Raw genomic sequence first — 23,118 nt, 5'->3', positions numbered from 1 at the left:
GGGAACAGAAATCCCAAAAAAGCTGCCTCCGGCTCCAGCCCCACCCCCTGGTTCATCTTAAAGATACCACAGCCATTTCTGGGCAAAAAGCAGGTGATTCAGGAATAAAGGATCATCAGAAAATCACCCCAAGACACAATCACTCTTTGACCCTAGGTGGTATCCTATCTGAAATTTTTCAAAGCTGTGGATGCTTTTCTCCTTAGAGAAAAGGATCTTCCTTAGAGAAACCAGGTTACAGAAACAGAACCACGGAATTATCAGGGTTGGAAGGGACCTCTGGAGATCATCCAGGCAGGGCCACCTTAAGCAGATGATACAAGAATGTGTCCAGAAGAGTTTGGAATGTCTCCAAAGAGGGAGAACCCAGGACCTCCCTGGACAGCCTGTTCCAGTGCTCCACCACCTTCCATGGAAAGAAGCTTCTCCCTCGTGTTGAGGTGGATCTTCCTGTGTTTCAACTTACAGCCTCTTCATCCTGTCACTGAGCACCACTGAAAATTCTGCCACTGTCTTCCTGAAAACCTACTCTGAGGTATTTTTATGGACTGATGAAATGCCCTCTCAGTCTTCTCCAGTCCCAGCTCCTATGGTGTCTCCTCACAACAGATGCTGAAGACCATACAGAGGAGGCACCAGTTAGGGAGACTTCAGTGTCCAAATTCAGCTCTAAGAATGCTATTAAAGCCAGAATATTTCATTACTTCAATATAAATCTCAATACTTCTATTTGGAACCTTGAAAGATTTTGCTGTGTAGGCAGCCAAATAAATTTTCCCAAGGCTGTAGAAAGCTGGGGAGAATATTCAGTGCTTGCTTTTTGTAGGAAGGAATAGATAATTGCTGGAAAGCAATGAGAGAGAAGAGCCATTGTAGCCTGACTTAACTGAGCCACTCCTTTTCAAGTGATGGGAAAAGTGCAGAGAAATACAATTGCACAGTGTTATTTGTCACCTGTTCTTATGTATCATTAGGGTGTTTTCATGCACCCAGCCTGGAGGCACTTTAACAGGCAGCTTGCCTACTGCCCACAAAAACCATTCGTTTAAACAATAAAAATGAGCCATTTGGCTACAGAGTGAAGGCCTTAAAATTGCTTTGGTAAGTGCAGACACAAGGAGGATGGAGACTTTGGAGCTGTGCAAAGATCACAAGAGACCTAGAGAAAAAATACAGCCGCTGCAAGGTGCTGTCTGCAAAGGCAACACAGAGCCTTGGTTTGCTTTTCCTAGATCACCATGTAATCAGAAAAACAGCATCATCAACATTGGAAGACACCCTCAAGATCATCAAGGACAACTGTCAAACCAGCACCACCATAACCACCCCTAAATCATATCCCCAGTGTTGGCTCTCCAGTTTGATTTGGAGGCAGATACTGAATACAAAACATGGCCCATTTCTTAGGGTTGCTCCACTGCTATATGCCTGAAAATGTCTTTCAGGAGGAGGCCTGGGCTGGAACTCATCCCTGCCTGGCACTGCTTCTGCTTGCCAAGGACCACTCACCAGCTCTGCTGATGAACCTGCAGTGCAAACACTCTTAACCACATTCTGCTGAAACAGTCTAGAAAACTTCACCCATTTAATATATCAACTCAACAGACAGGGATATTTTAATTTTATTTATTACCCCACCCCTCCAAGAGTCATTTCCTCAGGGCTAGGGAACAGCATTTTCTCTCCAGCCCACAGAAGCATGCAGTGGCCCTGCCTGTTTCCTGCTGAAGAGAGTGATACCAAATCAATCCCACACTTAGAAGCAAGGCATTCAGTTACTCTCCTCTGTCTTCTTTTCTACTCCATGAGCCTGTCAAATTATTTTTGTTCATACTTAATACAATCTTTCCACAATAAGGAGCTTGCATGGCTAGAGGTGGGCAGGATGCTGCCACTATTACCTGGGCACATCAGCTTCCAGAGCTGGAGCAGTTGTGGGAGCGTTTCTCCCGAAGTTCTGGGAACTTTGTTCATGCCTTGTGCTTTCCATGCATGTCATGGTGTGCATTTATTGCCTTTCTTTCAGGAGAGTGTGTGTGATGGGAATCATAAAACCTGATCACTTAATCAGTGCACAAAACAGCTATTTATTAACAGCTTGTGCACCAGTAGCAAGAGCAGCACCAGCATTTCACTGGACTCATAACCCCACACCAGGAGACTTGATTGTCTGGGAATTGGTGTTCAAAGCAATTGCATTTTTCTATAACTGGGATTGCATGGGATTAAGGTATTATAAATGGTATTTGCTCTAAAGGCCAGTGGCTTTCTGTATCTTATGGATTACTCCAGCTTCCTCTAAAAGGAATTTTGATAATCCCTCTCTAATGAGACTGGGCTAAATTGAATTACATCCTGCCTTCCCCCTGAAGTAGGATCTTCTTCTGTGATACTGGGCATGTGCACAGAAGACAGTCTTATGCATTCCTTTCTCGGTGATATGCGTGACCTATATAACAACACTTACAAAAACAGACACAAGCTTAAACCTAAATACTTGTAAAAGAAAATGATTTTTTTTTTAGCACTTTGGGGCCTGAAAGCCTCTGCTCATCATCACACATTATTCTGGCCCAACCAGTTCAGTTTTAAAATTGGAGAAGGTAAATCCTCTTGGGGGTATTTTCTAAGTTTTTGTAACACTGGTACTCCAGGGCCTGCAAGTAACAGAAATCACTTGCAGTGCTCTGATCCCTGGAGATGAATTCCCTTGACACCAGTAGGGAAGAACAAAAGGAATAAACCCATGGTTAGTAACAGGCAATGTGGAGCTCTGCAGTTTTTCCCACCCCTGGCTCAGAGTAGTAGGTGCCCCCTCATCATCCTGAATCTCCACAGATGGTTTCCAAAACTCCCTGATCTGGTTATTCCATCACTAACTGAACATCTCTCCTGGCCAGCACGGCTGTGTTCTAGGCCAGCAGGTGACTTACCTGAACAGGTTTGTGTAAGACCACAGATGGGGAAGGACTGCTGAGTAACAGCACTGGAAACTATTGCTTTGTCCTAGCTGAAGTCGGGAGTGATGCAGCCCTTTGTCTGTGCAGCCCCACTGCAGCCAGGGCTCATCCTGCTTGCTGACAAAAGCAGCCAGTGAGGCTGAAGGACAGGATGCCACAGCTTGCACACAAACTGAGTTACAAGAGGCTTTCCCTGAAGAGATCATGATGTCTTTATTCTGCTCTTAGTTCTTCCCTCAGTCCTGCTTCATCTAACCCACTAACATTCACTTTCTTTTTCACAAACGTACCCCTCCAGTTTTATTCCAGAACCCATTTCCAAGTTCAAACAGTGGAGTCCTTATTTTGGTGTGGTACAAAAGCCATCTTGAAGATCCCCAGGTCCACTCATCCACTGTGGTCTCACTTGTCTTGGCAGGTGAGTCTTGTGGTGTGCCACTGGAGTGCTCCCAGAGGGCCAGGAGCTGGAGGAAGCTCTCAGGCAATGGAGAAAACACGCTGACCCAGGGGTTATGTATCCCAGCTCACCAATGGCCTCGTCCTCTTCCTGCAGAAAAGCTTCCTAGTGCTGCTGTCCTACCCTTCCAGGGCACTCAGTGTGAAGCAGCAGAGCCAGGTTGGATGCAGCCTGGGAGGCTCCTCCTTGCTTTCACCAATACAGCACATTGCAAGGCATGGATCTTGCCAGAAAGCCAGCAGAGAGAGGTGCACGGAGCAGAGGGAAGAGCTTGCTGGTCAATCACTCCAGAGGATGGGCAGGAAAGTGGGGTGTTGGTCAGTCATCCACGTCATGCTCCTCTGCACGAGGAAGGGCAGCTGGTGGGCACAGAAACGCACGACCACAACAGGGCTCCTCCAGGAATGTATTTATTTACATCAAAACACTGTTATACAAACTGAAAGTCAAAGAAAAGGAAAAAAAAGAAAGACATCTTGGAGGGGTAGCTGTGCCAAAGATGGTGCTCCCCACTTTCTGCCCTGTCTCACTGTTGCCTTTCTTCTGCTCTCGTCCAACTCAGTGCCGCAATCTCTGTAGAATCCCAGTTCTCTCTCAGTGTGAACACCTATGTATTTTGTTCAAATGGCTTTCAGAACACTTTGTTTTCTGCCTCCAAAGAAAACTCTTGCCCACACATTCTTTTCTTAATTTATTTATGTAACACAGTGTAGAAAGCTATCAATTCATAAGCAATGGCTCTGTACAATCATCCTGCAAAGGACCCCCGTTAATTTTGGCCAGCAGGCACTTCTTCCCCCGGAAGTGCTCACAATTAACAAGGACTCTTTTTAATAATTTCTTTTAAGATCAAAAAGATACATGGAAAAGAAAATAAAGTTTACCTTTCAATGCCTAAAATGTGCACATAAAACAGGCACAAAGAAACCAATGTGTATTCTCATGATTTCTACATCACTAATACAGCAGGAGCAACAATCCGTACAATAAAATGCAGCTGCAGAGGAAAAGAATTTCAATAATTCATCTGAAATACTTTTAAAAACGTTGGTTTGCTTTAAAATGCATAGTGATCAGAAAAAAACGCTCAGCAAAGAGAAGCAGCTAAACCCCACAGACACCAAAAGCATCCCCCATCAATTCTTAAAGCATGTTTCAACTAGGACTGAATTTTTGTCACCAATCACAAGAATAATATACAGCTGGCTAAGGAGCTACTTGATAAATAATTGGGAAAGAGAATCTATCCATGCACTAGTTAAATACAGCTAACCTCTTTACAGTACACAAAAAACATTCATTAATAATGTAGTGTAAAGGCTGAAATGTAAAGAGAAAGAGAGAGAAAATACATTACTGATTTCATTAATTCAAGTTCAGGCATCTACTTGTGTTACAGCACAGCTGTCAAAAGGCGAGAATGAGTAAATAATAAAGCAGAGTGTTTTTCTTTCTTTCCACATTACTTTATAACTGAACACCAATGGGCAGTGAAGCAATTATTCTTCTGTCCAACTCATGAGCTCTTATGATGTCCTAGTTCTGCATCTGCTCAAAGAACTTGTATGTGGGATTTTCATAGCCATTTTGCTGCATCTTGGAAAGGTGGCGTTCTTCTGGTGTCACTGCAGCATCCACCTGTCAGGAGAGGGGACAACTGGGGTCACATTCCTGCTTCATCCACAGCACAGCCCGTGTTCCCCCACTTCATGGCCATTCAATGCACTCTGTACCCTGTGTGTTTGGGCAGGAAGCATCCTCTGGCTCACTTTTGAACAGAAGATGATAATGCACCAAGAACAGCTCCACAACTCATTTTATTGTTGCAGTATTTCAAAACCAGCAATCCCAGCTTTGGAGTTTGTTGTCTGGCTCAGCAAGCAGAGACTCACACAGAACTCCTCTACCTCTCCAAGGCTGAGTTTGGTTCAGTTTAGTGATAAAAAAACTTGACATGTCTGCACTGGTTTAAGTATTTATACTTCACAAAAATTGACCTTTCTTGATTACTTGGAAGACAGTAACAAAGCTCAGTTTTGACTTCTTCATTGAATACCTGCATCTCCACAAATCATTCTCTTCCTTCACTAAACATTACAATAATATAAAACTCTATCAAATTAGAGTGGGTGAGAGCAGCCTCTAAATCTTAATAAGTTATTTTACCTCTGCTGTATGAACTCAGTAGTTCTGTACCCAAAACCTACCCAATCCTGGCTGTCTTGCTAAGCACTTACAAAAACAGTCTGCTTGTCACTTATTTCATTTGCTACCTGATGCTTCCAGTGCTCCTAAAAGCAAAGGCAAAAGCTGAATTTTACAGTGTCTAAAATCAGGAAGATGCCTAAAACTTTACTTTAAGTACTGTTAAATATTAGGTATGAACATTTTCCTGTGGATCCCTGTAAGTAGTGACCTCTTGGAAATACAGCAATTCACCTTCAGCAACAAATTACCCTCTAAGGCAAAGGAAAGTGTATTCTCCTAAGAATCCCTAACTGACTCTATCTAACCTTTTAATAAAAATGCAAAGGAGAAGTCTGATACCCATTTTAAATCTACTCTGCAATAATGGAAATATCTCAGCCTAGTGAGGAGAGAAGATGTTGATAAGTTGTTCCCTGGTACCCTGGAGAAAGACTGAGGATGTGTTCTTCCCATGCTTGGGACTAACACAGGCTGTTCAGCTTATTTTTGCAGCTGCTCTTTCATTGCAGCAGGTTATAACACAGTACTGAGCACATTTCCCACAGTCCCACCAGAAAATGCCTCCTCTCAGAGCCATCTCCACTCTTTTTTGCGCTTTTATTTGCTATTAAAGAAATGGTTCTCTGTGTGGCACATACTTTGGATTACTCAGATGAACTGCTTACCCCAAATCTGATCCATTTTCATATCTGTGCCCCTTCTGATGTCCTGACTCTCAAATTGCATTTTAAATCATCACTCTTTCTCCCATCAGATGTGTTTTTCTTACACAGTAATTAGACATTTTGGTGAAATATCCAACTTAAATGTTATATATTGCTCTCTATATATATATCACTCAAAAGATATTGTGAAACTCTTCAGGGAAACTCTTGTGCCCTGAGAATTTCTGCAGCCTTGGACTCCTGTGGTCAAGGAACAGGTGCTCCTTGTGTTTCAAATCCTGCAATATAACTTGGACTTTTAATACTACAATTCACAGGGTTCCTTTTTCTTTCTTTCTTTTAAAATCACATTTGCATGCAGTACTTCTCCTACGCAACAATCCCCAAATCCACTTATTTCTTCAACTCCTGGGACATGTTTTTAGGCAGCAAGATCATGCTTAGAGGTCATTCTTGCTTTATCTCCCTTGTTTGAGTAAATAGGGGGGAAGAGGGAATAGTTTTTTCCTTTCCCTGGCCCTTCCCTCTCCAAAAGTGACCACCTTTTTCTTCTGAAGGATGGACAGAAGAAAAAGGTCCTTCCTTCTTTCTTCTCTGCTGCAGGTAATCCATTTAACCATCGACCTCCATGTGCTATCACTCATCCTGAATGTCTTCTCTTCTACTCTCTTTTACCCCCTTTGATGCTACCAAACTCTTCACATTCCCTACAACCTTTGCCCTAGGTACCACTCTGCTAAATTACATATTTTGAATGCAATTATCTCCTCATCAGTAAATTTCCAAAGCCCCTCACCATTTTAAGGAACTTTCTGCACTCATTATGGAGGTGGCAGAAGCTGAACACAGCAGGTAAGAGGCATAGGTGCTCTGGTTCAACACTTCTCTTTTCTATGATGTGATAAAACACCTTGCTCAGGTAGATAACCTCTTGTGAGACTGTTTGTCCACCCAACCCTTCAGCAATTTCAGTGTCATCTCTGCTCCAAGCTGCAAAGCCCTCCTGTTGTCACTGCAGGAGGTCCTACTTCTGTCAGAAAAGAAATAAGCTTTGAACAGGGCATCTTCAAAGAGGAGAAGCTGAGACAGTCAGTGGCTGCCCAGTGCACAGCAGACGTGAGAATCTCTGTTTTGCCATCTGCTTTCATGAAGAAAATAACCTCCTGCAGACAGCTTGGGTGGGTGCATCCACAAAAACATCCTTCAAAATATTTGTTGGAGCACCTGCATGCACAGGTAGTAAGTAATCTTCAGTCTCTCAGTCATTTATTTACTTAACTATGAAGGTTTTTTTCCTGGGAAGGCTGAACAACTTTGGAACATTTTTGTTCTCACTGTAGGGAAAAGTGACACTTCTAAATAGGACAAGTATATCCATTCTCAGAGCTTAAAAAAAAGGCTAACAGAATTATGAATATCTTATTTGTTAAAAAAACAAAACAAAACAAAACAAAACAAAAAAAAAAAAAAAAAAAAAAAAAAAAAAAAAAAAAAAAAAAAAAAAAAAAAAAAACAAAACCCTTAGTGAAAGGAGAGAGTACTACAGAGGTGACTTTTTGGAAAACAAGAACACAGGTGGAACAAGACCTGTTCTGTAATCTTCCATTGTCACTGAGATAAATTCACACAGAACTTCTGACACCCAACAAAGAGGTGGCAAATTAGTTAAAGCACACTCATCCATGCTAGAGCTGATGTACAGTTATTTTTACATCAAGCAATTTTGCTCTTCAATGCTTTCTGTGTACAGTATACTAGAGGTGGGCAGTAGCTAAATAAATTAATTCTCTTTAGAGTGCAATACTTAATTTTGAAGACATTTTAGTATTAAACATAAATTGTATATGGCTCTTTTTGTTTTCTTCCCAATACAAATGCTACAAATTTTTTGCCAGCTTAGGACAAAACCAGAAGTTATCTTTCTTGCAGGCAAGAAGCTCTGACAGTGAGGCTGTGCAGTCTGCAAAGAGCACAGAGCAAGTCAGGCAGAAGGAGGGATCCTGGCTGCCAGTGCCAGCAAATCCACAAGGTGACACAATCTACAGCATGATGCCATAAATCCACTAATATTCTTGGTACATCTGCATGCTAAAGCTTTATGGCTCTATCTGTAAAATTTTTTACGGATAAGAATCACTTAATATTTATTAAACGATGCTGTAATTTTGACATGAATTGCTTATTCAGCTTATGCATATTATTTCTAAGCCAACAGTTCCATATTTACTGTTCCCAAAGAAAGCTTGAAGAAGTCCAGATCACCTTTGCCACGTCATTCAGCTGGAATTTTAAGGTTGTACTGCAATAATGGTATGTCTACATTCAATGCCTGATTTGGGGATTTGGCTTAGCAAGGTTCCTGGGTTTTTCCAGTCTCATTAAATTCACACAAAGCAGAATGTCTGGTGGCACAACTGTTGGGAGCAGATATCAGCTTGGTGGATTAATACTAAAATCTTGCTTCAATTTTCTATAAAATGAGCTGAAAACTGTCACAAATCAAAAGCTAAAGGTGACATTTCTGCTCGCTATTTTCTGCCTCTTGGTCCAAAATTCTGCACAGGTTGCTTGCTATCTGTGCAAATCTATCTATGCTTGCTATCTGTGTAAAAGCCCACACTGCTGGTGACCTTCTGACCATGGATCTTTGGAAGGTTTCAAACCACATGGATAACCCCAGTGTGGACACAAGGATGCACAAGCATAGGCTGAAGACAAAGGCTTACACAAAAAATTCTTCATAACCCCAGACAATGGAATAAATGCATCACGAAGCATGTGTGTCTTCAGAATGACCAAAGCAAGGTTCATTTGACTCAAGATGAATCATTTGACTCAAGATGAAACCAACATTAACTTTGGACTTGATCAAGGCTTCAGCTTCAATCAAAAGTGTAAAAAACCAATTCTAAAAGGCAAAAATATACAACTGTCTCAAGTGCTTACTAATACAAGTACTATCTGCAAAGCAGACAGCCACACAGCAAACTAAATAGGAAGAAGAAGAGTTACATGAACTCCTTCCAATTTTCATAATGAAGTTTTTCTACTTACAGAGATCTTATCTTAAAGCCATGAAATAGATAAAGTATTTTAAATTACTGTAAACTGACAATAAACGTCCTTGGCAGACTAAGAAGAGACATTTTCATCTTGAAAATCCTACATAAGAGTCTTATATACTATTTGTTTCTCAAAGCTATGAGTTTCAGATTAGTCATAAATCCAAAGCTGTTCATGGCAACAAAAAAATCTTGTTTAGAGACCAGAGAGCAATAAAATACCTGTCTAGGGAAAATCCTTGCAGTGTACAGCACAAGTTATTGGGAGGGCCAGTCTCAAACATTAAAGCTAAACAAAGAAATTGGTGTGTGTGAATTTTGAATAGTAAAAACAGATTTTCCCTCTTGCGCAGTATCTTCTCGTTGTCTACTGTCAAATTTCTTATAAAATGAACTTCCACATATGAAGTGATTGATCTGGAACAGTTGCAGAAGAAAGTTTTGTGGTTTTACACCCACTTTAACATGTTTTACATTGTGCTTGCATTTACTGAATTAAATAAAGCAAATAAATTCCACGCTGCTGGATGTAACAAGGCCAACATAGACAAAACCAGTTTTTTCCTTAATAAATTAATATTTATGGAGCACTGTGTTGACTGTATTGCACAGGTGACACCAGTTGTGCTTGGAATTCTTTTCTTACCTCTACAACCCCATGATGAATAGATGTGTACTGCTTCTTCTTCAGCATCACCAAAGTAATGACAATCACTGTTGCTATGACTACACCTCCCACCATGAGTCCAATGATGGCACCTTTATTGGAGCCCACGTCTTCAGCAAAGAACACCTACAGAGAAAAACAAAGGAAGATGGCTAACAAAAAGATCCCTGAACGTTTGACTAGCCTGCCCTGCTGCCACAGCAATATAAAGGCTATTGAAGCATCAGTAATTAAATGGCACCACATGTCTTTGTAATTACTCAAGCCTGGGTTGCTGTGCCACAAAGCTCTGAAAGCTGGAGAGGAGCAATCTGTGCAAAGAGGAGCAAGCTTTCTTTTTATCTTGAGTAAGCAAGTCAAGCTAATTGCACAAGTGGTATAACCCAGGAGTACACACATTCTTTATTTTCAAGATGCTAATCATGAGTGTGTCCATCTGTGATGACATCTGTGTGGCCTGTTTGGACTATGATGCATTTTATTTTTTTTTTTTAATAAAAGAGTAGTGAAGGATCTGTAGGACAACAGTGAAATTTGCCACAATCAGCTGGGAGAAAATTCTCACATCAAAGGAGATGACCCAACAAAGGCTATCACTGATTTATGTGACCATCATGGAATGCTTCGAGATTTTGCAGGGTAAAAGAGAGTACATCTGTATCTGCATGATGTACTTCTGTGAGAGACCTAGGAGGTAACAGCTGTGTGAAAACCAGAGAAAATCTGCTTGAATTTTATACATTGACAAGGCAAAACAGAGGACAGCAAGATGCTTTCTCTTGCTTTCATCTTGCTTTTTTGCAAGATGTAATAAGACTGACTTTTATAAGCAGGAGCAGGTATGAGAAATGTGTGATTGTTTTCACTGCCCTATTCTGTATTCAAAGAACACATAGGATTATTTCACATCTGAGCATGTATTACATTCTTTTTGTCTGCATGCCAATAGCAGGCTATTATTATTAATATCATTGTTGTTGTTATTAGTATTACTTTAAACCAAAATGGCCAAAAATATTAAATTTCATTCACTCACAGAACTGTACAACTACCTCATTCTGAAAGAGTAAATATTTCGACTAGCATTTAACAAAAATGCAGGAAGCAAAAAACCAGTTGAGAACTATAATGAGCTGTATAACATTTGCACTCTTTAATAAACACAACCTTCCTCAGAAAGGTATTAAAGCATGCAGTATAAATATTCATATTGTTCTCAGTCACAAGCAAGAAATGTGTTAAAGTTAAAAATTCACTAGAAAGCACAGACAATGGATAGCATTGGCATAAGCCAGTGCAAAGTAGTAATTTCTTCCATGAATTTTATCTGCCTGGGACTGAAATTCTGTTACTGTGCTATTTCAAGAGCACTGTGAAATGCCCCAGCTAATATCTATGCACAACAGAGGAAGGCCTTAAGCACTCCGAGCCATGAAAATCAACTTAATATACAGTTCAAACATGAACCTCCATAAAGGAAAAAAAATAAATGCAATTTCAACCCAATTCTGAGGTCTGCATGTAAAATACAATGTGCAGCTGAATTCAAAAATCCTTAGGAGACTGTTTCAGGAAATTTTACCATGGCACAGAATGGAAGCACAGATCAAAGTGCTTTCTGTCCCTGCTTTCAAATTAACACTAAACAGAGAAGGCCATTGGACAGAACATGGCATGTGGCAGGGAAGCAAGACCTTGTAAGCATCAATCCAGTACTTGTTCAGCAGTACCAGAATCCCTGCTCAGTCTCAACTGAAAAGATAATATCAGTAAAATATTATCAGTTGCACCATATCAGTAAAAAGTATGGTAAAAAATGCTGGGAAAAGCTGGAAAGGTCCCAGTTTAATTATGATACAGATTACCATGTGCAGGGACTGCAATGCCCTCCCCATCAGCCACCATGGTGAGGGGAGTTACCAGCACCTAATTCCTTGAGATGGTATCAAACCTCTCACACATTAAAGGGTCTCAGGGAGGGTTTCCTCACCCGAGATTTAGGTGGTTTGAAGTCCTTCTCCTCTAAAAGCCCTGAGTCGTGTTGGTATAAAAAAAGCAGAGTCCTCAAGGTCTGTTTTCAGGTTTCTCGTGTTGTTTATTATTTGATATCTCAGAATTTTCTCTGCTCCCAGCCGAGGTCTGGACAGCAGCTGGGACACGAGGTGACTGCCCACAGATGGGATGTCCCCTAACATTTGTACAGATAACTACGTGTTGGTTATTTACTATTTTGTGTCAATGCCCAGTGCCCACACTAAAAGTGTCATTTCTACTTTGCTCCAATCCACTCTAACTACTTTGTGCCATCACCACCCCAAAAGATGGAGGGCGAGGAAGAAGGAGAAGTACATGAGGTACCACCCAAATCCCACCATCTTGTCCCCATTTACCTCTATTCCATAAACCCTAAAACTACTGAATTTTGCATCTTCTACTGTACTAAACTACTGTTTTCACATCCTGGTGGTTTGCAATTCCTCTCTCTGTGTTGGGAGCCTCTCCCATGGATTAAAATCAAACCTGGTGTTTTCCTGGGCTCTGTGCCAAGGTCTCTGAGCCCTGGACCAGCTCCACACCCCCCTGTCCAGGGCTCAGATTCCCTTCCTTGAGTCCCAGGCCATCCAAAGGGATGGACTCCAGCAAAAGGGCACTGCTGAAAACTGTGACAACCAGTAACCACTGTGCCTAGCACACATTCCTGCAATTCCTTCCTTTCTACACCCTGCACAGGTTTTTACATCGGCATGTTGAACCCATCTGAGCCAAGCACGACAGGCTTGCCCAAATTACTGCTAATGCTTTTTGGATTAACTCATCGAATTGGGAATTTTCAGTTCTTGGCATCAAAGAGATGGCAGAGTATCTTTTCACAGAGTGATTATCTAGTTCAAATGCAAATTTAAGTCCCATGTTAATTTTGATTTTCAGCACTACTTAGCTTTAGCTGTATATTAAGGAAAAAAGCTTTCAAGTTTAATATCAGGATATTAAAAGCTAAGCTCATCACATAATATACCTTTAAAAAGAAGCAACAGAACAGGTTTTTAGTCAACACTTCTGTCTGGGTTCTTCACTGCTCATTAAGCAACCAAAAAAAAGGCTTTTAGCAGATGCTTTTCTTACCTACAGTGCTTTTGGTCGTCATTATTATGTACACAAGAAGCACAGCTCAAATGGGGAAAAATATTTGCTCCTACCTGCCTTTCACCTGCCAGTAATACCAACTTCATACACCTTAAGGAACGAAACACACAGATACAGCCAAACACAAATCAAAATCAAGGCCAGTGGAGAATCTCCTTTTATGCCAAGAAGCCATTCTTGTGATAAAGTTATGCTCCATGCACATACCACTACCATCTGCTTTGATGGAAAGGACTACATTCCTGAAATTTTGTCATTCTATTTTCTTGCTGCACTGCGTTATATGTCTCAAACTCTTTTTCTTTCTTTTTTTTTTTTTTTTTTTAAACTCAGCATTTTCCTTCCTCTGTATCCCTTGTACGATACAGAGAGACTGAGATGGATGGATTGTGGGACAAGTAACTGTCAGAATTTCCTCTCATGTGAGGCTCAGTGACGTTGTTCCAGGTTTATTCTCATTGAAGAGAGAACCAGAAAAAATCATCATCTTTCCACATGCTAACTTTCTGCTGGCAATTTCAGTGTCAAGCCAAACATGGCCAGAAGTGACTCACTAGTTGAAGACTGAATCAGCATCTCAAAAGGCACACATGGGAAGCACTGTCTGATCACTCACCAGCTTTTGATGATGAACTTCGTATCCTGAGTCATGCCGGAACTCCGCATCCATCTTCACCTCAGATATCTCTTCTGTCTTAACATTGGTCAACCCAGAACCTGCATTGCACCACAAAGACAACTCACTGAAGTCATGATTCAGATTCAGGAACATTCTGCTTAACACTGGAGAGCAGAAGGAAACAGTGCCATTCACATGGAGGAGGTGTGATGCAACGTGAAAGGGAACTGGGAGGAAAGTGAGGTACATCTGGTGTTTCAGCCCCACTGAGGTGACACAGAACGAGTTAACCAAGTTTCTCCTTTGTTAAATGATCCTTAATCCTTAGCAGCTATATTGGTACAGGCAATCAAGGGCTCCTAGCATGAAATACTGAACTAAAATGTGAGGGATCAACAGAGGGCTCCTGAACTGGCTCACAGGCTGCATACAGATCTGCTCTGACAATGCAATGTCAATAAAACTCTTCAGCAATGTCAATAAAACTCGTTGTTTAGGCCAAAATCTTCCTCCTCCCTCAGCTCAGGCTGCTCATGAGGAAAAACCAATATTCATGACGTAAGTAAGAGAAATCCAAATATCTTATTTTCTTGCTTCCTGCAAGTCTGTACCATTTCCACCAACATGTACAAGTTACTAAAATATTTGTGAAGCTTGCAAAGTTTCTGCTTGTTTTCAGATTTCATATGCTCAGATTTAATGATTCTTCTTGTCTCCTCTCTGAAAAACGCTAACTGTCCCTCAATTAGAAACATACAGAAAAGTGAGTACAGCCTGCAGCAATTAGAGTTTGCAGTCCTGTTCTCTTACAGGGTGTGAAGGGGAGATGCTGCACTTGTCCAGCTGGAAAGAAAGCCAAAATTTCCTCCTGGAAAATAGCCTCTAAGGAGAATGAGCAAGACTTAGCAGCAGTAGAGCACTGAATCCTGTATGTGTCTATGAATCCTGAAGAGCTGGCTCTGGCTTAGAGAGAATATATGGGTATTCATGGAGTTGGGTGTTTTCCTTTTCAGTACCAATGCACCCAACATTTGTATTTCTTGGAGGTAAAAACACTGCAGAAGAATGGTGTCTATGAGATGTTATTGCCTCCCTCTACTGAATATAACAAGAACAAACCAGTTCATATTCCTTGCTCATATTTATTTAAGCATTTTCTCAGCCCCAACTCCTCTCTCCAAGGTTTAATTCTTAGAATCTTGTGCTGAACTTATGTTTTTATGAAAAGGAAGAACCTCTTTTAAAATTCTCAACACTGCTGACTGTTCCTGTGCTCCACTGCCTTGCTGTACTCTTAATAATGATTCCTTAAGACTTCTGTGTGCTAGTCCAAAATAGAGTCTAAAATAGAACTCAATCAAAATTTTTTTATTTTCTAAATTGCCTTTGAATGTGCAACTTCTTTTTTTGTTTTATTAAGAGGTGATTTATTTTTGAATTATGAACCAGCAAGAACAGATCTTCCCAAGAACTTCTCTGGACTGTACAGACAACCCACTCTAAGGTTTTGATCTTTATTTTCATGGGAAACCATGCAAAGCAGAAAACAAGAATCATCCCCATGCTATAAAGAATTTATGGTTGTTTTCTTGAAGTCTAACTGCCCCATAAATTTCACCTTATTTTTATTTTAAGCAATCGAGCACTTCAACCCCTCAAATTTCTTTATGAAGTTCCTGATTTTTGACGCTACATAACAATACTGACACAAATATATAATGACATTTCCCATAATACATGGGAGACCATTTTTAAATGCAAGAACTGTAAAATACTTAGGGAATTGCAGTCTGAAAATAAGCAATGATATTCTGTCAAAGAAATGCAGAAGGAAATGGAGCTGCAGGAAATAAAGCCCACATAGTACCTGAAAACAGGTTTAACTTCCCATCCTTCAAGCAGCTATGGCTAGTTTTCCAAATCAAGAATATAATTTACTCTCTTTTGTGCATCATCTCAAAGTACCCCCTACACCTGCATCAATGGGAAATGAGGAAAAATATTTTGGAGACTGAAACGTTTTATGGCTTAAATATTTTTACAAAGGACTACTGCCTATTTTAGCAAAACTATATAACAAAACTTGCACTTTTGTTAAAGACCACTGCACTCCTGACTGAGGCCCTGGACTGTAAATTGGTTTGAGATCAGATGAAGTGACACTATTCTCAGGTCTGGTTTGGGAAGAATATTCAGGGGTGGAGGCTACAGCCTCAGGTTTATCTGCTGCCAGCCTTACACAGACCTCCACACCAAAGGGAGGAGGAAGAGAATTTTCCTTTGTATGGCAAAAAAGCCTCTGTTCAGAGGCAGTGAACACCCATCCTGCACTGTGCAGAGTGGCCCAGCTGTGGAGCCCCCCAGCCCCAGAAAGCCACATCTAGGGGACAGTCACTTGGGGCACAGCTGAAGGGGTGTCACAGCCCACCAAAGGCCCTCCCCAAAATAATCCCCAGACCCTGCACCAGAGCACTGCATGTGCTACTGCATGATGCAACAGGTCCACAGTGTTACAAGTGTCAAACTGGCCCCTCTCAGGGAGCTACCTGTTTGTTCCCACCTAGGCACACGTGTGTTAGTCCATGGGATTCTTCACTTTTCAGCAGGGGACCCTCACCACTACAAATACCAGATGGAGGGATCAATGAGACATTGCTGGGAGCCACAGAGGGGTGATGTGCTTCTGCTTCATCTATCTCTGTCACTCTCCCTGTCCTCCCTCTCCCCATTTCTCTTTTCTCTTCTCTTGCCTTTTCTTTTCCCCTTCTTTCTGTTTGCCTCTATTACTATTAAATAAATACATTAAAAAAATTTTGATATCAACGTCTAACGACTTTTGGTTTTAATCACGTTTTGGGAATCATTTCAAACATCCCAGTTTGTTCTGTTTTATTCCCAGAGAGTTAGTTCTCTTTGCTCCTCTGTGATTAGAGCAGATCAAAACAAAGGAGAACATGTATCTGCTTGCAGGAAGCTCGACCTGTCAACCCCTCCTGCTTTTTTAGTTTTAGCATTAAAAGGGAAGGGGAAAACTACAGCAGTGGAGTTCCAGTGCAGTAACTGGGGGGAAAAGCCTTTCTCAGGACTTGTTTTACTGCCCTTGGCTACAGCAGCTGAAGATGCAGCTGCTCCCAGCTGCTCACCACTGTCCATGGTCATACTCACTGCACTCGTAGATACCCTGGCAAAAGCACTGCATGAAAATTCCTCCAATGCAAAGGCCTCAGTGACTGCATACCTTGGCTGCTACAGCTGGTAAATCCACTGAAGGTATAAATATTAGGACATATCCACACATATAAATCAGTGAAGAATCTGCTTGTCTTTTGTTGACGGAAGTCCTGCCTCCAAAAACTCTTTAGAGGTCACTGCAAGAGTTAGGAATCACATGGGAAACAGTGATTCTGCTTGGAGTGAATCTGGACTTCCCAAAAGCTTTTGAGAAGGCCCCTGATCAAAGCTCTAGTGGAAGTTAAGATGTCAATGATTAGAAGGGAAAGTCCTATGTGGCTTTTCATAACTGACTAAGAGAAAGGAACTGAAGTGTAAATACACATCTGTTTTTCACAATGGAGGAACATTACCAGTGTTTGCCAAGTGATCTGGATAAGAGAGCAAATAGTGACATGGCAAAATTTACTGACAAAAAAAAAAAAAAAAAAAAAAAAAAAAAAAAAAAAAAAAAAAAAAAAGAGGATACTCAAAGTAAAACTGCAAACTGCAGAGAACTGCAGAAGGATCTTACAAATTCCAAGAGCACAATAAAAGGGAAATTATATTCAGTGCTGATATAATGCAAAGTGGTGCTTGCCCTAATTATACATATAGTTATAAAGATTCTAATTTAGCTCTGTTCCACCCGGGACAGAGACCTTGCAGTCACAGTGGGTAACTCTATGGACGCTTGGCTCAGTAGCAGTCAAAAAGGTAAAGAGAAAGGTAGAAGAATTATGAGAAAATAGAACACATTACACACTGTATAAATGATGTATCCTCATTTTAAATCTGGCTATAGATTCTGGTCACCTCACCTTACACAAAGGCAGAAGAACTACAAAAGATATAATGCAGGGGGACACAGATGATCACAGGTATGGAATAGTTTCTGTACACAAAGGACTGAAATTGTGAGTCTTTGGACTTGAAAGAGGCAAAGGAGGTGAAACACAACAGAGTGTGTGACTGTGAATGACAAGGGGAAAGTCTACAAGAAATGGTCATTCATTATTTCTCCTAAGAAATAATAATACAGGACACTAACAGGGCTATGATACAGCAGGTTGAAAAGGAGCACAAGAAAGTGTGTGTACCTCTATATACAACTCAGAACAACACAAAATTGGACTGTAGAACTCACTGGCACAAATCACGAGGATGTTCAACATACAAATGAACAAATGCAAAGAAGAAAGGTTCCTTCAGGGTTACTAAACACAATGGTGAAAATACAGTTTTCAGTCCTGGAAGCTATCAAATGCTACCTGCCAAACACTCAATGGATATGGCAGGGTACAAGGCAGAGGTGGAATTTGTACATATTCTGTTTGTACCACTGCTAGAGGTAGGAATATGGACATGAGCACTTCCATTTTTGGTGTCTGACCACTTTTACTGAAAGCAAAGCTGCGACAGCTGAATTTGTGGGTCTTTGTCAGCTTCTGTCCAACACTCAAATGCCACAGGCAGGAGTTAGAGCAGCGTTTTGGAGGCAGAATAGATCATGTCAACAGGCACCAGAAGGTGATAAGTTCACCAGTAGTCTCAGCTGCTGGAAAATGCAGGCTCCAGCTTCCCTAGAGCAACATTAATTTGGTTCCCTGACCACCTCCCATTCCAATCAAACAGCAGCAGGGGAGCCACACTTTCAGCATGTAGCAGGTTAAACCACGGGTTTTTCCCATGAGATCAGGCAGAAATGTTTTGGTTTGTGCCAAGTGACCAAGGCCCCACAAAAATGCCATGGAATCTCAACACAAGGTAGGATCTGGTATTAGGAAGTTCATGATGTTAATACTTACTGAAACTTCTTTTTGGCGACTTGCATCAGAAAAAGGTCAGAAACAGAGAAATCTGTCTAGCTGCTGCACTAATAAATGTGATAGCAACTTTTTCCTTCTTTCTACCTCCCTTACAAGTGAGGAAAAAGACTTCAGCTGGGGTAAACTGCTGGTCCTCTGCAAATAAGTAATTATATAGTAAGGAGAAGTATGACATTGCACTGGTGTGAGCTCAGTATCTTCTGAGCTTGAGAAGAGCTAGCTCTTCTTAAAGGAAACCTTTCAACAGTTTTTTTTTTTTTTTTTTTTCCCAAAACAACCTTGTGTACACTATATTCCTTTCCCATACCAGCAGATGCTGTTGGCTATTTCTGTCACTGAGCCAATGGCAGAGGTGTCAGCTCTGTGGACCAATAATGTGACTTTTAGCACAGTGTGTTATAAAAGGGCTGAATGAATTGTAAAATAAAGCTTCTGATTTCTTCTGCCTCCTGACTGGAGTCGAGCATCTTTATTTCATGTCTCATTGCAACACGCTGGAATCAATTAAATACTTGGTATGAAATAAAAATATACATGGGGTTACATGCACCTTTCCACAATGTTACAGAACTGAGACTTTTTGTTGAAGAGATTCTCTTTATTACCAGTTCATTCCCTTTACTGTCCTGATGACCACACATTTAGACTTGCCTGCTAAAATCAAAGATACACTTTTCAAGGGTAGTAACTGAAGAAGGAAAAACATCATGGACTTTTTAAAACTTTGATCAGAGCTGAGATGCAAACAGTCAAGGGATTCTTAATGCCTCTTTGCTCTTGCAATAAAGACACAAAGAATAGTTCTCTCTCTGAGAAGAACTTTAATCCTGGCCTAGGAAAAAAATAATGTTTTTTCACTACCAGTTTTAAAGTACACAACCCAAACACAAAAGCCAATATACAAGATGAAAAGTCATTGCAAATTCACAAATACTGATAATTGCTACCAGTTTTCTTCTGAATTACACACTATCTTTAGGGAGCTGCATTCCTAATCACTTCAATTTAAAAATGCTTCAATTCAGCTGGCAAATACATTAACTTAGAGCTCCTCAGAAAAACCAACAAAACTATTTTGTTATAAAAACTATGGCCTTAAAAGCTTCTAGTGAAATTCAAGAAAATAAGCTAAGTATGATGGACTTTTTATTGATATTACTTTTAATTAGCAGTATTAACTGTTTTTATATATGCATGTGTACACACACGTGTGCAAACATACATTTCCAAATATCAAGAAATGGGAAGTAGGAAACCCTTCTTTTTCCTTGTCCTAAAGAGAAAAAAAAAATCATATGGAGTGAAAAACTACTCATATGAAATAAAACCCAAATAGCTGCATTGGGGAACGCTTTCTATTAACATTGATGAGCTTCTGTGTTTGTGTAAAAATATATTTATGCTTTCAGAAGACTAAAAAAAAGAGAGCTTACAGTGAATCCCACCAAGGATATAATTAAGTGCACATTATCTACCATACTCCTTCCAATTACTTTATCTACTGGTTACACAAACAGCTAGAAAGGTTTTGTGATATTGTTTTGCACAGATCTAAGACAGTGTTAACTGTGCCTGAGGTTACATCTAGAGTTAAAAACTCAATCTCCAAGTGAAGCACAGTTGAAATATCTAGGCCTGGGTGGTCTCATCACAGAGAAAACTGTAGCAGCAGCTTGACTGACTGCAGTAGTGACTGCATTCATGGAAACATTCAGCTCCATGTCCACGTGCTTAAGCCATGGCAAGAACAAGGAAAAAAAAAAAGGGTTGTTGAATCATGTGTAGCAAACAGCTTTATTTGAGTTAAACCTCATCAAGATAAAAAGGGTGGAGGGGAGAAATGCAGCCTTTGAACAAACCCCCAAGGGAGAGAGCTGCCTGTTCTAACTGGAAATTCAACTATTACTTCCATATGACTCTGTGACTTGGTGCAGGTCATTTAATTTTGAACTGAAAGAAGAATGACTGTTGTAAACTCGATGGAAATGAAGACATACACTGTTGCACACAGGTAAAGATTATAAAATTGTGGTGAAAGGCCTGCTGCCTTGGCTAAGTGCAGTTAGCCTGTTAATTCCCATGAGAAAGAATCAGAGGAATGGGAATCAGTTTGTGTAACAACCTGTTCTCATAGAGAAAAAGAAGTTGCAACTGTAATGACAAAAGGTTTGTCCCATGAGAATCCACAAAGGAAAATGTAAACAGCTGTGGAAAGGGAAAGTCTGCTCTGTCCTGGAATGGAATGAATAGCTGTGTCCTCAGGGAAACCAGAGGGAGAATACTGACTTTGAGGTATTTGGAGGTAAGTAAGATAGTAAGATAAGGCCCCCTGCAGTTCTGAAGCTGTATGCATTAATTCTTTATTTGCCCTGCTGACTCTACATAAAGGCTTTGATATTTCTATCACACATTCCCAAATTACAAGTATTGTCTGTATAAAGGGGTGCCAAGTTTTACTATTGTCTAAAGTACCAATTTTACCATTTCCTCCTGCACTTGCCAAAGTGCTATTTCTGGAAGGGATGAGACCTCAGATACAAACCAAGTGGGTCTGGGACCACTCCCACTGCAAGCATACATTCCCAACACCCTCAATACAGACAGCACTCACATGGGGGATATTTGTAAGGGAATGATGCTTCCATCACTCCTGGAATAGCATTAAATTTTGTGAGAGGGGCACACCAAAGCAAAGGTAAATAAATCCAGTTCCAGCAGACCACATGCATGCTGCAGAAACACAGGTTAGGAAAGGTAAAAGGCATGCAAGTCACGTACCTGGTCGTGTAGTGAGTCCTCTGTCTGCAGCTGGGCGCGCATCGACGGGCTCGACTAGGCACAGGCAGGAAAGAAACAAAAGAGCAAACAAAAATAAACAAAAATCCCCCAAAATTACCAAGTCATGGGCTCCTCTGTTGGGACACTGCAGTAGAGACATACTGCATTAACAGTTACCTAAGGAACAGCTGGAAAATATCTGCCTTCAGGTAATCCTGAAAGGAGATGGGAGGGATGGGCAAAACTTCACAAGGAAAGATTCAGAGTTGAGGTGTTATTTTTACATCATATTCTGGCCACTGCTTCAGGTCAGAAACCATTAAAACTAAAGAATATCTATCAATAGAACAAAACCATATTCATTACACCCAAATTTTCCCTGATTGACTTCAGTGCTTCCTGAATCCCTCCCTTTTCCTTCCAACAGGGATTCTTTCTTTACAGCACCAGCTGTAGCATTTAAAAAAGTAAAGTGCATTTTGAAAATATAATCAATACACCTATATATTCTGATCTGTGAACAGCATATTCCAGTTTTTGGAAGGGAAACAAAGAAGAAACACAAATTTCTACCCAAATATGTGTGTCATATACACTTTTTCAAGACTCTTTTTATTATCCCACTTTATCAGTTGAAACCTAAATTGGTGGAGCTCACTGGCACTAACAGAAAACCAGGATTTGCAAAACACAAAGCTATTTGAGTCACTGCCAGCAGCCTCAGTAAGTTCAAAAATATGGTTTACATAATGTTTATTAAATGATTCAGATTTTTACCCCTCTTTTTTGGTTTATTCTCTCTTTTGAGAGAGGCCCAATTGTGTTCCCTTCCTTATCTACCCAATTTTTGTCAGTGTCAAAGAACTTAAATTCAGAAATGAAGTGTTACCCTTAGAATTCAGAAGTTTTTGCATATATTATTACTCATTTGAATTTCTGAATTTGGGGATGAGTCTATCAGTGGTAAGTGAGGTGCAGTAACACAGGAAATGTGACAGACCCACAGTTTTCAGTCAAGAAGAGCTGCCCATCAGAAAGTCACAGAAACCTGATGAGATTGCTGATTTGAGCAATGGAACTGCCCATCCTCTCAGGAAGCCTGTGTCACTGGCTAAGTGTTCCTGTGGCTTTGACAATCTGCCATGACAACCTGAGAGCCTAAGTGGCTCCCATGTCCTCTGCACACAGGAGATGACTGTATGAGCTTTTGCCTCTCAATAAAACCCAGTAACTCAGCTTTAGAGTAGCTCCAGATTAAAACCACATCTGACTCATTTTCTCCAGAAAGGCAGACTTTCACAGAGCTTGCTGGTGTGACACTGCAGAGGCACTGTCCTTCACAGCAGTTCAGAGTGGCACTAGCACACCATGGAATTGTTTTCCTTACATAGCTCTACACAAAAAAAACCAATTTCCACCTTTAACTAAAAGCTTTGAGTATTTTCCTATTTATGTCTTCTGCTAGGTTTTTTTTTCAATATGGTCAGCACCAATCTTCACTGGCAAGGACCCAGAGTGA

At 40.6% G+C, this 23,118-nt stretch overlaps 1 protein-coding gene across 4 annotated transcripts in view; it reads right to left on the bottom strand.

The window, feature by feature from the left end:
* Positions 1-3,811: 3,811 nt before the first annotated feature.
* The window catches only part of APP (amyloid beta precursor protein), a 180,186-nt gene continuing 160,879 nt past the window's right edge, over positions 3,812-23,118 (bottom strand). For 2 of the 4 annotated variants that reach the window (XM_066340652.1, XM_066340655.1), the window contains 4 exons: positions 21,600-21,653; positions 13,780-13,880; positions 9,999-10,145; positions 3,812-5,055 (listed from right to left, as the gene is read on the bottom strand). In XM_066340652.1, coding sequence (XP_066196749.1) covers positions 4,954-5,055; positions 9,999-10,145; positions 13,780-13,880; positions 21,600-21,653 — 404 coding nt within the window. In that variant the 3' untranslated portion in view covers positions 3,812-4,953. The remainder of the gene's footprint in view (positions 5,056-9,998; positions 10,146-13,779; positions 13,881-21,599; positions 21,654-23,118) is intronic. The other 2 variants (XM_066340654.1, XM_066340656.1) reach the window with 1 other exon arrangement.

This window comes from Sylvia atricapilla, chromosome 2 (genome assembly GCF_009819655.1).
Source record: "Sylvia atricapilla isolate bSylAtr1 chromosome 2, bSylAtr1.pri, whole genome shotgun sequence".
Lineage (NCBI taxonomy): Eukaryota > Metazoa > Chordata > Aves > Passeriformes > Sylviidae > Sylvia > Sylvia atricapilla.
Note: the sequence above shows the minus strand (reverse complement) of the source record. Positions and strands in the feature narration are given on the sequence as shown.